Here is a 15,769-nt window from a genome sequence, read left to right as displayed (position 1 = left end):
TTAACTTATAAGATACACCCTGTCAAAAAAACTTATAAGATACACAATTTGTGAAATTGCCCTACTTCTTCTTATGTAATTGTTGTTACATCTGAAACGGAAAACGTCTTTAAGCACATGACAATTTGTCCTACTAAGATGATTATATTAAATGATCAATCATACTAACAAGTAACAACTCATCCTCTCAAGTCCAAGACATTACATAAATTTCACAAGATGAACAAGTACTATTATTTAAAATTTCATCAATAATCATGTATCGATCAATGTTATTAACGTTTCTAATTCTATTTTCCCGATATCCCTTTTCGGAAAAATAATTGTTAAATAGGAAAAAGGAAATGATTGAAATGGATAAAGCTGATACTTTGTTTGTATTCTCTCATCAATTTTCAGAGAGGAGAGAGAAAGAGGAGTGAGAAGTTCTTCTCCTACATTCACATACACAGTTATTGTTTCTTACTTATGGCCGAAGCTTCGGTATTTCCAGAAAGAGTGGAATTTTTATAATTTTAAATTCTTTTTTTTATTCAAATTATTATCTTGTTACTCCTATTCCTATCACACGTAGAATTACAGAAGACCTAATCAAATTACCCTTCAAAATCTTCATGATTCCTTCAATTATTTAACCCTAATTCCCAGGTTACGTGAAACCCTTGTTGTACATCTCTTTCTCTCTCCTCTATAACTTTTATCTTTTGGGGCAAGTTCCTTTTTCTTGTTTGTTCGTTTTCTTCTCTAAATTCCCAGAATTCTGTTATTCTGTTTTCAGATATTTTCTCTGCTTAATTTGGTAGGAAATTGACGATCTGAGTTCATTAATTGTTTGTTTGACTGTGAAATTGACATTTAATTGCTGAATTGGTTCATGGGTGTTTAAGATTTTGGGGTTTTTTTGACGAATTCGTTGGTGGGTGTTTGATGATTTAGGGTTTTATTTATGAAATTGTTGATGGGTGTGTTTGTTTTCTTGATTTTATCTGGTGGGTATTGAGAATTCTGAACTATATTGGTGAAAGCTTCTTTGTTGCGCTGAAAATTTGCTGGTTTTTGTTTGCTGATTGTTGGTTTGCTTGAGAATCGGAGTTCGAATTGCTTGTAGTTGTAGCTAGGTTTCTGCTTATAGATTTGTGTTTTGTCTACCCAATTTTAGGGTTGGATAAGTTTTAGTTTAAGAATTTAGGTGATTTTGGAGTTGCAATTAGTTGTTTGATCGATTTGCGATTCGTTCCATCGGGTTATCTGATAAGTTATTGTGAACATTTGCAAGGTTTCTATATAGAGGTTGGTGCCAATTAGCTTGGCAATTTGGGGCTGAATAGATTTATAGAGGGTTCTCGCTGTTGTGAGGGTAAGATGAGCTCGAATGTCACCGGTGGATATGTAGCTAAGGGGAAGCTATTGATCCACATTGCCGAAAATGGGCATTCGTATGAGCTCGATTGTGATGATTCCACTGTTGTTGAGGCAGTTCAAAGGTTTGTTGAATCAGTGGCAGGGATTCAATGTGGTGATCAGCTTCTTCTGTGTGGGGATATGAAGTTAGAGTCTAATGAGGTGCTTGGGGCATATAAACTACCATCTGATGAACAAGAAGTGTTCTGTTTCAACAAAGCGAGATTGCAAGCCAATGCGGCTCGCCCTCCACAAGAACAAATTGAAATCCATGTCATTCCTGAGCCAACTCCACCATCTTCAAACCATGATGCTCACCCTTTGGATAATGCTGTTGATCCTGCACTCAAAGCGTTGCCTTCCTATGAGCGGCAGTTTCGATACCATTACCATTGTGGGCATGTCATATACTCTCGGACAATTGAGAAATTTGAAATCTGTGAGCGGCTTCTGAGAGAGCAGAAGGTGCAGGAAAGGGCAATAGAGATTGCGAGGCGTAACTTGGATTACTTTTTTAGGATACTTAATCAAAACTACATGGATTTTCTGAAGTGTTACTCGCAGCAGCATCGTACACATTCTGATCTGTTAGCGAATTTTACTAGGGAAATCGAAAAATTGAGATCTTGCAAACTTATCCCAGCTCTGCAAACTTCCTCTCGCAAGTGTCTCTTGGACCTTGTGAAGGAAGAAAACTTGAAGAAATGGGTGGATAACTGTAACAGTTCTCACAAGCAGTTTGAGAACAAGGTTTCACAATTCAAGCACGTGTTTGGAAAATTGAAACATGATGTTGAAGAACTATTTTCAAGCAAAGCTTCATTGCCAATCAGGGATCTAGAGTTGATGATCAAGGAACAATGTTGCCACATCAATGAACAGCGGAGTATTATGCAATCTTTGAGGTTAGTTCTTGGTCAATTGTTGTTCATAGGATGATGATATCATTTATATTTTTATACCCTATGATTTATATGTTTGCCATACTACATTAGTACAATTCTGATTATTCTTTTCTCTGCTTATTTATTGGTTCTTGTTGATTTAGTTGATTACTCGATTTTTATTTACTTTAAATGAATGACTATGAGCCTGAAGTTTGTTTGTACAAGTATGCAGATTTGAATTCATATAGATGCAGTATAAATAGAAAGGCAGCATTGTAATTTAATCACTAAGACGAGTAGTTTTTGAAGAACTCATTTTACTTAACTTACTTCCTACAAGCTCATTGATTTCTCTGCTTGAGACGGGCAGATCTAACTTATTTGCAGAATTTTTTTTTTGTTTACTCATGGATAGAATTTTAGTCTTATCCCTAACTAAAACTAATTTCATCTAACCCCTTCCTTCTAACCAAAAGGGTTTGCAAGGGTGCTCTATTTTTTCCTATGATATATGAGTGGTAGTAGAGTTTGAGAGAGCTTTTGCTAGCAAGGAACAAGATGGAATGAGGCTCCTCATTGGCATTTTAAATTCTTGTGAGGTGAGGTTAGTTAGAGGAATGGTGAATGTAGGAGGCAAATCATTTTCTTATTAGGAGTCATTTTAGTTCTTGCCATTGGTTGGAAGTTCTTCATTCAGACTCTTTACCATGATCTCAGGTATTACCAAGTTGTGGGTCCTTCTCACTTTGTTTTTTTGGTATAGTGGGGGTGGTATACCCAGTAGCCTCTCTTTTGGCTGCTGAACCATGTGGATAATAATTATTTATTTTTTTGTTTTGTTTTGTTTTGTTTTTTTTACTTTGAGATGTTTAGGCACTGTGAAGTCTTGTCTCTTGATACTTTTTTGTGGACCTTATTTAGGGTGGGATCCTAAATGCTAAACTTTGCTTCTATCCAGCTCTTATGAGAGGGATTTAATTGCTCTATATATGGGAAGTATATATATGTTACGGAGTATTTTCTTACTACCTCTAGCTAAGAAGGATTTTCCTAAATAAGGATTATCATTCTTTAATATTTGTGTCTGCTTAAAGTAATTAGGTCCTCCTTTTTGAGTTGAGCTGATGAGTTCAGTCTTTAATTTTTATAATGATTGCATTTTGGAGTTGTGGGATGGTTTAAGGTGAAGGTTCAAATAAATTTCTCCCCCCACAAAAAAAAAGTTTGAGACCAAATCGCAAGTGGAATCAATCCAACCATGTTTGGCTACAATAGTGCATTTATATGTAACTTCTTACTGTGAGGTGAATAGGTTGTCCCCGGTTGGTGAAGTTATATTAACTTGGGAGAAATGAGGGATTTTAATTCAATGATGCACGGGTACGGCTCTGGGCTGCCGTCTCCCGTACCCGAAACGTCTCGGAGACGGGTACGCGACGGGGACGGCTAGGATACGTCCCCAATCCATCCCCATCAAAAGTGGTACGGCACGTCATTTTGGGGACGGCTAGGGTCTTGATCGGATACGTTTCGGGTACAGGAAATCCAAAATTCCGCCGTACCCAAGAAGCCCAGCCCAATTTTTTTTTTAAAAAAAACCCCAAATCAGAACAAAACTTATCTCATACTCGATTTCCCCCAATTCTCACAAACCCTAAAACTTCGAACTCCTTCATCTTCTCCTTCCCTGTGCGATTTGATTGACGGCGGCGACCCGGAGACTCACATGGAGGCTGCAACAACCGACGCCTGGTTCAAGGCGGCGCCGGAGACCCACCTTCTTCTTCGCTGGAGACCCACCTGCGAGGCATCCTGCTTTTCTGAGTTCTTTCTTTCTTTCTGACTCTCTTCTTTCTTTCTTTCTGTAAGTCTTTTGTTTTCTTTTTTAATTGTTTTATTTGTTGTTGATAATATAGTGAATTGTAGTGACATTAAATGAGAATGTCAGTAGGTAATTTTTTTTTTTTTTACATTGTGCAGTTGAATGGAGTCTCAAAATGTTGGTAGTGGGTATGGTAATATTTTTTTTTTTTTTTATTGGATTTATATTTTGCTGATTTTTTTTTTCCGTATCCGAGCCGTACCCGTATTTTGAAAAAAAAAATTTGCCGTATCCCGTCCCCGTATCCGTACCCGTTTTTGTCCCCGTATCCGTATCAGTGCAACCTAGGATTTTATTTTTGATACAAGGTAACTGATGCCAAATATAATGGCACTTTAGGATGAAAAATATGAAGGCGTTGTTTCAAAAGGGCACCATAAATTGTTTTTGCTTTGGGACTATGTCACCACGTGTATGTGATGGAGGGGAAGCACTAGAGCAGAAGTGCAGTCCTTTGCTAGGAGGAGGATATTTCCTGACCCTCTTTGCTAGAGGATTCTCTGTATTGTTTCTAAATAAGTAGGATGCACTTTTTGAGGAGAGAGAGTGCTAAGAGGAGGATTATACCCCTCGATGTTCATACTCTTAAGAGTGTTATTCTATTGTCATCCTTGTAGCAAGGAAGGAGGATTTTGTGAGAGTTTGGAATTTCGTGTTTATTCGTTCACCTACTTTACAAGACAACTTTGACTTTTCCCTTGAAAATTTGTAAGTGCAGGATATCCAGAAACATCAAGAGATGTGTTCATTTGTTATTTTAAAGTCTAGATTTTGAGATAACTTGATAAGGTTGTGAGTAGTTTCTTAAAGAAGTGTCAAACTAAAGATCATCTAGTCTTGTGTGATGTTGGTGATTTCATGTTCTGGGTAAGCTAAGTCATTTGCTTGTGGTGTTACTGTGATAAGGTTTATTGGCGATTCCTGGTTGAAATAAAAAATTGAGGGTTTAGTCATGTGTGATTGTGTGGTGCAAGTGATTAGGTGTTTTGCAATCTGTGGGTATGCCACTACTGTGAGTGCTAGACATTGAGTTTTTATTTTATCTTATCTTTCTTCTTGTAGATGTTTCCATTATGATTTTCATAATGTGAATTCACAATTTTTATTACATGTAAATAACTACAACAATATTAGAGCCTTATTCGCCAATGGATGGGTTTGGCTGTATGTACTAAGATGGCTTTTCATCCTTGTGAGTTTCTACATATGTATCCTTCCTCATTCCCTTACCTTCTATCCTGTGGACTATCATTCTGAAGACCTGTTTGTTTCATGTCCTTCTTTACTCCTCCTGTTTTGGTCTTCTTTTGTCCCCTACAACTTTTTAATATTTTTATATTGCACTTTTTGATTCTATGAACTGGTGCTATGTAAACTTGTAAAGTCAGTGTCGGACACATGGCCAAACAATTGCAGTCTGCTGTTCTCCTTATCCTCAATTTGAAAATTGTCATTTCATCCTTGTTGGTGACCCTTCATTGTGGACTTATTCCTTTCTCTTGTTACCTCAATTCCATATCAACATATGCATTGCGCGATTGCACCACATGAATCTTCTGAAGTCCTGACCACAACCATCTAATAATCTCTTTTTTGCAGCTTCTGAATTTAGTATTCCACACCTTTTCCATCTCCTTTACTTGTGTAAAGTTTTGCTTATGATGCTCGATAGGTTGGCTAAATGTTGCAGAGGATAAAAGGGGTGTGTGTGTGTAAGGGTTTAGCTAGGAATTGTTCTAGAAAATCTTGGTGCATTGGAACTTGGGAGGAGGTTTTTCGGATAAAGGAATAACAATGGTTGGGTGTTACTGTGTTGGTTATGCAGTGTTCAGAGTATTGCCTTAAGGGATTTATTTATTCACTCAGAACCAGCTATATAACTCACGTTTTTTTTTTACTTGGGTGTTGCAGCTTTCATTAGTCTTAGAATACTACTTTGGTAGACCCTAGGATTCAATTTCAAGTTAACAGGCAGTCACTAGTGCACTTTTTTTTGTTACCCCCGTCCATAGATGAGCTGAAAGTCACATCATATTGTTTTATACTTTTTATGTCACAAAAGGGCAGCCCAATTGCCTTTAGTTCATTCCAGGGTCTTACAGAAAGTCCCTCTATATAATTGCCTTGTCAAGATTGTTTACATGTGTTCCTTTTCAGAATGTTCTGCTGTTAGGAGTTTCTTGTGGTTGGCTGATGATTAGGCTTGGACGCTTGGTCATATGATGGTTTGTTTAGCTTTGCCATGTTGCTTCCCTTTGGAATTGAAACCTGTTTTTTTAATTTTATTTTATTCTTTTTATTTATTCATTAAGTTATCTATCATTATTGTCTGTTGTAAGTTCTGCCATTTTAAAGTTTAAGTTTGCTATCGTTACATGAGATTGTTGTTCGTATGCTTCATGGCTTTCAAATGGTTTATTTTTTTATTTTTTTTTTATTGTGTGCATTATTTGTGAATATTGTCTTTCTTGAATTTGACTGATGTACATTTTGTTACAGTCTCTTGCATGTCTTAAGCCTAATTTTTTAAATTTAATCTTAATTTTAATTTTTAAAAATTTTAATTTTAATTTTAATCTTAATTTTAATTTTTTTTTTAATTTTTAATTTTTTTTTGGTATCCCTTTGCTATGCTAAGGGATTTCTGATTCCAAATGATGTTTTTTTTCCCCTTTGCAGCAAGGATGTTAGCACAGTCAAGAAATTGGTGGATGATTGTCTATCAAGCCAGATGTCCTCTTCTCTCCGTCCTCATGATGCAGTTTCAGCTTTGGGTCCTATGTATGATGTGCATGATAAAAATCATCTTCCAAAGATGACAGCTTGTGACAGTTCAATTTCGGACCTGCTTGATTACTGCACAACTAAAAAGAATGAAATGAACAATTTTGTTCACAGTTATATGCAAAAGATTGCATATATTCAACATACCATAAAAGATGTTCGTTTGCAATTTAATGCTTTCTCAGAGGCAATAAAACGTCAGGATGCTGTTTTTGAGGGCTTAAAGATAGTTCGTGGTATCGGCCCTGCTTATAGATCATGTCTAGCGGAAGTAGTGAGAAGAAAGGCTTCAATGAAGCTTTACATGGGCATGGCAGGACAATTGGCTGAAAAACTTGCTACAAAGAGGGAGGATGAGGTGAGGAGACGAGAGGAATTTTTAAAGGCACAAAGCTCATTCATACCAAGGGATGTATTAGCTGCCATGGGATTGTTTGATACTCCTAGCCAATGTGATGTGAATATTGTTCCCTTTGACACTAGCTTGCTTGATATTGACATCAGGGATATTGACTATTATGCACCCGAGTCTTTGGTTGGACTACCATTCAAGAGTGAAAAATCAGGATCTTCTAGGACCTCACTTTCTATGTCCAACAACAGTTCTTATTCTGGAGATGTTGAAGGAAATGCCGTAGTTTCCCATGAAAAGTATGAAGACATTGACGTGTGTGACTTGGTAGATGTTGCTGGAACCAGTAAAATGGAAGTTGAAAATGCTAAATTGAGAGCTGACCTTGCTTCAGCAATTGCACAAATTTGCTCTTTCAGCCCTGAAGTGGAATATGATTCACTAGATGATGGTACAATAGATAATTTGCTGAAAAATGCTGCTGAGAAAACAGCTGAAGCATTGCATCAAAAAGACGAATACATAAAACATCTTGAATCAATGTTGAAGGCCAAACACCAGCAGTGTCAATCATATGAAAAACGGATTGAAGAGTTGGCTCAGCAACTGTCCGACCAGTATATGCAGGCTCGGAAAGGTTTGGGCAATAATGATGGGACCTACTCGTCAAAATCAGATGATTGCAGGTCAGGAATTTCGGATCATGGGGAGAGACAACTTGCTTGTAGATCTGGTGATCTCATGGATGAGATATCTTGTACATCTAACCCAGCTGATGCAAAAGATGAACTTTTCCCTAGGATGACTAGCAAAGCCCAAGAAGTAGACGAGAATATGACTGACTCTTCTGGAATCCAGAATCCTCATTTAGATTCGTCTATGATGGATCCACAGCGAGATGAGCAGCTGCTTGCCACTAGTAGTTCTGTAGGCGTCTTGCCTTCGGAGGCTCCTGCTGACCTTAGTCTGAGTGCTGCTAAGGTCAATACTGATCTTGTGCTGGAACTGCAAAGTGCACTTGAGGACAAGGCAAATCAACTGACGGAAACTGAAAACAGGCTTAAATCTGCTTTGGAGGATGTATCCAAGCTTGGTGTAGAGTTGGAGAATAGCAGGAAGCTTCTAGATGAATCACAGGTACAGCTATTACAATATTTACAATTGCCTGATCTTCTCAATTATGCGTGTATATTTACTTGTTCTTTACTCTGCTTGTTAATTCAATTCAATTACATACAACATTATTTCTTGTTTACTAGGAATTTTCTTTAAGCTCCTTTGTGGCTTAATCCAGGTTACTTTCACTCCAAATAATATGAGACATACTGTTCCAACATGCATCAAAGCCCCGACAATTAATGTTGTTGTTTAAACTTTTTTCTCATTCTCTTGGATTTGTCCACAGATGAATTGTGCTCACCTAGAGAACTGCCTGCATGAAGCTAGGCAAGAAGCCCAAACTCATCTTTGCGCTGCTGACCGGAGAGCTTCAGAATACAATACCCTGCGTGCATCTGCTGTGAAAATGCGTGGCCTTTTTGAAAGACTCAAGTCCTGTGTCAATGCTTCTGGAGGAGTTGCTGGTTTTGCCGATTCACTGCGTTCTTTAGCTCAATCTCTTGCCAGGTGAGAACCAATTGAGAGGGAGTCTGTTTTTCTGTTTATATGTGCATTGTTATTTATTTTTACATGTTCTGCTAGATACATATTTTCTAACATCCTATCGAATTCATCCTTGGCTGACTAGTTTTTAATTGCAATATCACAGTTCTGTAAGTGATGGTGAAGATGACGGTAATGTTGAGTTCCGTGCATGTATAAGGGTCCTCGCTGATAAAGTTGGTATTTTATCGAGGCAGCGTGCTGAGCTGCTCGATAGGTATTCGAAAGCTGAAGCTGCAAACAAACAGCTCTCAAAAGATTTGGAAGAGAGGAAAGAATTGGTCAAGACATTATACACAAAGCATCAACATGAGAAACAGGTATATATTTTCCTGATCATGACTTTATCATACCACCACATACCATTTATCCATTGCCTCTTTCTAGACTCCATACAGCCATACTATATACCATTTACTCATTGTCTCTCTCTAGACTCCTTGCATCAAGTTAGATTGGTTGACATCTGGATGCACAAAATTGAAGACCTATGTAGTTGTAGAGAGGCTGTTTCTTTATCCCCTTGACCGAGTTGGCATGGGCTCAACGCCTCAACCTAATGTTCCACAATTACAACTTAGAAGTAGGATTACTAAAATGAGAGAATGATCCGTTGCATTGCAATCAAATGTTCTAAACTAAACATTGCTGACTTTCAAATCCATTTAAAAGAGATTGATGATCATTCCTAAAGAAAAAAAAAAATGTTTTCCCATTTTTCCCTTTCCTTGCAATGCATGTGAGATATAAACTACAAAGCAATTACTGGGTATAAGATTTTTCTCCATACTTTATATAGTGAACTGTGATGCTTGTCAAATTGAGTCTCCCCAACCATTTTACTATTACCAAATTTTGACCTGCCTATTGCTATTGTGTCTTTTTGGTGTTTGTGACAAGTTAGCAATTTTGAATGTTGCACCATCAAGTGCTTTCCTTCGTCTACTCTGAAAAGTTGACTGCTGACAGGTTATATAATTCTGAAACATAGAGAAATCAGACATGCCTTCTGATTACTTTCATAGTTTCATTGCGTACACTATCCTTTTTGCTTCATTAGTTACCCAGGTTGAGCGTCTGGCACTCTGCCTTCTCCATGTTACATGCCTAGCTTATTCTAAGGTTATTATTTATTTATATATTTTTTGTAAGATTTAAGATAGGCAAATTTATCATGGTTATCTGGAGTTCCCTTGAAAATCAATCATGGTTATCAGATAATCAGATACACTATTCTTGAATCTTGTGGCAGTGAGTTTTATTTGTTGAATTTTCCATTTACAGTGTGACTTGAACCTTTTTTTTTTTTTTTTTTTTTCAACAGGCAAATAAGGAAAAAATCTCTTTTTGTCGTTTTGAGGTTCATGAGATTGCTGCCTTCATCCTCAATTCATCAGGGTATTACGAGGCAATAAGCCGTAACTGCCCCAATTATTTTCTATCTCCAGAATCTGTTGCCTTGTTCACTGATCATCTTCCTAATCGACCTGCCTATATTATCGGACAGATTGTCCATATAGAGCGACGTGTTGTGAAGCCACATTCAGGTGTACCAAGGCATGAACAAAACAGTGGAGGAGATCAAGCTGACTGCTTGAAAAAATCATCATCATCATCATCTGATACCTTAGCTACTCATCTCCCTGTGGGATGTGAATACTTCATCGTAACAGTTGCTATGCTACCTGATACAACCATTCATTCGCCAGTGCCTTCCTGATCTCTGGCAATAATCCTAACAGACATGATGGAAGTAGGGATAATAAAAGAAAAAAAGAAAAAAAATAGAAACTGTAAATTGTGTATCATATTATGAAACTTTAAATATTTAGATCCCTCGTCTTTATCAGAGGTTTCCTGTACAGTTGAATGGTGACTTTGGTCTAGACTTTTCCCTTTGTAAATAATGTTACTTAGCATAGAACTGTCAGCTGTGCACTGAATCAACCAAAGTACGAAGTACGAAGTGTTAGTTTTTTTTCAATGGTCTTTATTTCCATCAGGCTCAAGATTATATTTTTTTCTTCTACTAGAAAGAAATACATATAACTGTTAATACATCCGAAAAATAAATAAAAAAACAAGTTCAGATAAGTTTATTTAAGTGCTTTTTGGGTAAGCTGCTACGAAGTTGCTGTAACTATCATTATCGTCTGTGTAACTCCATATTTCAGAATTCAGGTCATAAACTAAAGATGTGTTTAGGGTGATGTCTGCATAAACTAGGATGAACTTGTACACAAGAAGAAAAAAAAGGCTTCTCCAAATTTTGACAAAAAGTATGTTTCCTCTAAGTACTCGTAGTAGTCTATGATGATAGCCAAGCTTTCAGACTTCAATAATTCTCAAATTGGTTTATTATTAAGATTTGGTCTCACCTTTTCTTGCAAAAGTAAGATTATCTACAATTTATTTGTTGCACACGTTTGTACTAGCCATAATAATAGTTAGGGGTGAGCGTAGCAGGGTACCCTGTAAAACTATCAGGACCCGGAACCGGAACCTGTTGCAACAGGTTCCTAAGAATTGGGAACAGGAACTAGAACCTGCAGGTTCCGGTTCCTAAACAGGGTACCCTGTCTATCAAAGTAAGCTTAATAGTTACTTGATAAATTGTGACAATTTTTTTTTTTTTTTTAAAATAGATGATCACAATAAAAGCTTACGACTTAGGGCCTGTTCATATTTACTGAACTAAGCTGAACTGAACTGAACTGAACTGATTGGAGCTGAACTGAACTGAACTGAACTGAACTGATTGGAACTGAACTGAACTGATTGGAACTGAACTGAACTGAATTGAGCTGAAATGAATATTTTATGTGAGAGGGAAATTAAGAGCTGAAGCGAACTGAACTGAACTGATTGGAACTGAACTGAACTGAACTGAACTGATTGGAGCTGAACTGAACTGAAATTAAGTAAATGTGAACAGGCCCTTAATTTAGTACTTCAAATATAACAAACCAACACTGATTGTCTAGAATATTTAATACCATATAGGTTCCGGTTTCATGTACCCTATAGGGAACCTGTACTAACAGGGTACCCTACAGTATCTAGGTTCAAAATTTTATTACCCAGAACCGGAACCTGTTGCAACAGGTTCCTAATTTTATTACCCGGAACCGGAACCTGATCAACAGGTTCCGGGTTTGGAACCTGCGGTTTCGAACAGGTCCCGGTTCCATATTAGGGTACCCTGAATTTTTGCTCACCCCTAATAATAGTGCTTTATAGAACTTTTAAATTTGCTAACTTTTTTACTTGTTGCTAATACTTCTAGAGTAAGATTTTCTGTTTAGGGCTTGATTACTGTGATGAAATTAAAGTGAAAAGATGAGCTATTTCATTCCAAATACCATATTTATTTTGAAAGCTTCATCTTCTAACTTTCCTAAAACTCATATATTCCTAGAAAAATCTATCTTAACAACACTATCAACCTAAACCAAAGAATAGTGATATTTCCTTAAGCATTGAAGCAAAACGTTATCCCCTTTCTTTCAAGAGTGAAAAGCGTGTTCATGCATATATATTTACTTATTTAGACAATTTTTTTCCTTTTCAAATTCGTATAAAATGCATTATAGACGACTAGACGTTAGTGTACTAAAAAATTGTTATACTTCAATTTCGGGTTGGAAACAATTTCCTTAACAGGCTTGATTATTTGGATTGTAATTTGTAACTACTTTGTAAGAGGTCAATGTGATATAATAGATTATTGGACTAAAACGATTTCAGATTGATTTTGGGTTGATTTCACATTACACCACGATATGAAATTTCTCAAGTCAAACCAAATTAGAATTAATTTTGACTAAAAAATCTTTCGAATCATGTCGGTTTTCACCTTTAAATACAAATTTACGTGCAAGCGTACATCGACAACCAGGATGTATGTACCAATGTACCCAACCCCACATGATTGAGAAGTAAACCTATGTATGCCAAAAAAAAAAAAAAAAAAAAAAAAAAAAAAAAAAAAAAGTTGAGGACTAACCGACTTAACCGATACCTTTAAAAAGGTTCCCTCCATCCCCAATTTCGCCCTTTTCAATTTCAACGCCTCCGCTGACTCCCTTAACCCGCTTTTACTTTCTTTTTCTCTTCAATCAATCGCTTTCTTACTCGTTAATCAGGTATTAATTTTTAGTTTCATTTTGGATTTCCTTGAATTTGATTTCTTGCTTACTGTTTTCTTGGTTTAAATCATCAATTTTGTAGCTTTTGTTACGATTTAATTATCTAGGTATTAATAAAATCCTTTTTTTTTAATTGTTTTTGAATTGAATTTAGACTATTTGGATTATTATGTTATCTGGGTTATTGAAATTTTTACTGAATTTTTCTGGGTTTTTTTTTTTTTTTCTTCTAAATTATTAGGTTAATTAATGATTGGTAATTAATATCGAGTAGAATTTTATAGTATTATTATTATGTCTAATCATTAGAAAGACGAGTTTCTTGAAAAGTTCTGATTGTCAGGGCGTAAAGTAATGAAGAAATTATCATTTATGTCGCAGAATATACAATTTCTGACAGAATAATGTTCTGTAAATTACTTTGTGATTCATGAAAAGATGATTATAATCAACAATCAATGATTGATTGAAAAAACGTGTGAAGGGTAATTATTAAATGCAACCGAGAGCATTCTTGGTGATATTGGAATGGATGTATGGAACAAATGTTAATGTTATTGCAAATTTTTATTGTTGCAGTTTGTCAGAATTTAAAAATGAGTGAGCATTGAGGAAACTGTTGCTTCGGGTGATATTTTCTCCCCGTTGTGGCGAAGGCCCTGCATTCGTAGGATCTCAGGATACCATGTCCAACAAGGGAGAGAAAGAAGCTGCAAAAGAAAGACAGTCTGCTGCTCGTGTTCTTGGTACTGCTAGACAAACATGCTCAGGACGATTATCTGAAAATGCAGCAATAAAAAGTTGTGCCACTCCTGTGTCATGCAGTTCAAATAAAAATAAGAAGTCAGAGGAGTCTTCAGGGGCTGCCAAAAAAGCTGCTATTTGTGGTGTTACTGAGACTGAACCCAGGAAATCTGGAACGAAAACAGTTAACTCCACTGTCTGGAAAGCGAGAGACCTTAAACGCACTGCAGCTAGTTTAGCAAAGAAAGATGCAGGAGGTAGTAATCTAACATTTTTTGCTTGTTTTGCTTTAAAATTTCCCTTTAATATGGATGTTTAGGTTGCCAAAGTCTACAATATAACTAGATATATTATTATATTGTGTTGGAAAATCCGTAGTATATGATGGCAATTTTGCTTCTTTAATCAATTAATTAATGTTTTACACTTGATTTCTTCAGTCTAATGCGACAGTATCTGTAATTTTAGCTCACAAGAAGCTACCCTTTATCAATGGTAGTGTTTGGTTATTTTCTTTAACTATTTGTGGTTCTTCACACTGATGCATTTAGATTGTGTATTAGCAGGTGGACAGGAAACAGCCCAGGTGACTCGGACTCCTAGGATTGGTAAACAGCCTAGCACGCCTGCTAAGAAAACAGAAGAAAAGATCATATCCCCTCAGCAGGTTTGGAGAGAAAAAGCTCAACCGGAGTCCACTGATAGGAAGAAGCTTTCAGCAAAAAGACAGCAATCGCAGCCTCCTGGTGTTACCACTAGACAGTCTTCAAAATTGACTGGTTCGAGTCCTTCCACTAGCAAGTCGAAGAAGTCTGCAATTCAAAAACAGGTTGAAGGAAAGGAACCTCCACCTTCACCTAAAGAACGATCTTCTAAAGGGAAACAAGTTCAGAAAAAGAAGACTGAACATAAAGCTTCTACCAGCAAATTACATTTGGAATCAGAGAGTTACCGGTATCATATACAATGGAATGGTATGTCTACTCCCTTCTTTCATTGTCAGAATAAATATACAGGGATTGTGAAATAACCTAAGTTTGTTTGTTGTTCTTACTCTTATGCTTCCGAGGAATAATGTGTGCCTTGTGTGGTATTGTAGTTGAACTAGGAGGTTAGAAAAAACCAAGTCTGGCTTTAAGTTGAGCAAAAGCAATAAAACTTATACTCTGTATTAGCTAAGCAATAAAACTTAAACCTCTAATCTTACTTCAAATTTGTATCATATCCCCAAAGCTTCTTGGTTTTGGCATGTAATTGGAATTTTAATGATGATTTTTTTTCCTGCATGTACAGGTTATAACGAACCTGATATCCAAATTGGAGTTTGTTGCTCTCTGTGTGAGGAAGACCTGGGGGTTGCACCAGACAGTGTGGGTGACTACGATGGTGAGGGTGAGTTCTCCACGATACCTGTTGTAGCAATCCTGGCTTGTGGGCATTCCTTCCATTATGTTTGCCTAAATCTCGGTGAACTTGAAGGGCAGCAGGGAGATCCCCCGTGTGTTTTTTGCGAAAGTTTCATGTCTTAGTATGGATCTTTTGCGCCATTTTTGTCAATCTTGGTAAAATTTGTTTATAGTCTTTTTTAGAAGAGGCAGTGTAGGCCCAGGCTCATCAAAACTCAACCAGAAACAGCAATATTTTCATATTGGGTATTGTTTGATGACTTGATCTCACTTGAATGTTACAATAAATAAGATATATGAAATAATATGTGCTCTTCATTCAACCTTGTTCAGTATTATTCAGTTTACGTGATTGTTCTAGTTATCAACTTTTAATTTGTAAGATTTAATACGTTAAAAATTTTGCAAAGAAGATGAAATTCCCAAGGGATTGCATAATGCTTGCTGCATTTGGCAGATGTTTCGAACACAAATCATGTGTGTTTCCCCTAGTAAAGAGGGCT

At 36.6% G+C, this 15,769-nt stretch overlaps 2 protein-coding genes across 3 annotated transcripts; both read left to right on the top strand.

Annotated features, from left to right (window-relative positions):
* Positions 1–374: 374 nt before the first annotated feature.
* LOC145611519 (autophagy-related protein 11-like) lies at positions 375–10,952 on the top strand. Its single transcript, XM_081666857.1, has 5 exons — positions 375–2,306; positions 6,850–8,443; positions 8,712–8,932; positions 9,075–9,288; positions 10,293–10,952. Exons 1-5 carry the CDS (start codon positions 1,363–1,365, stop codon positions 10,686–10,688), a joined length of 3,369 nt encoding a protein of 1,122 aa, XP_081522983.1. The 5' UTR covers positions 375–1,362; the 3' UTR covers positions 10,689–10,952.
* Positions 10,953–12,980: 2,028 nt separating this feature from the next.
* Positions 12,981–15,581, top strand: LOC145612328 (uncharacterized). 2 transcript variants are annotated; one of them, XM_081667700.1, is made up of 4 exons: positions 12,981–13,113; positions 13,696–14,117; positions 14,427–14,834; positions 15,154–15,581. In XM_081667700.1, exons 2-4 carry the CDS (start codon positions 13,802–13,804, stop codon positions 15,387–15,389), a joined length of 960 nt encoding a protein of 319 aa, XP_081523826.1. In that variant the 5' UTR covers positions 12,981–13,113; positions 13,696–13,801; the 3' UTR covers positions 15,390–15,581. The 2 variants fall into 2 exon arrangements, with proteins under 2 accessions (XP_081523826.1, XP_081523825.1); XM_081667699.1 differs by having other exon boundaries at positions 14,424–14,834.
* The last annotated feature ends 188 nt before the right edge of the window (positions 15,582–15,769 follow it).

The sequence above is a fragment of the Chenopodium album genome, chromosome 24 (genome assembly GCF_948465745.1).
Source record: "Chenopodium album chromosome 24, dcCheAlbu1.1, whole genome shotgun sequence".
Classification (NCBI taxonomy): domain Eukaryota; kingdom Viridiplantae; phylum Streptophyta; class Magnoliopsida; order Caryophyllales; family Amaranthaceae; genus Chenopodium; species Chenopodium album.
The sequence above is the reverse complement of the archived record's forward strand: the minus strand, read 5'-3'. Positions and strand labels throughout refer to the sequence as shown.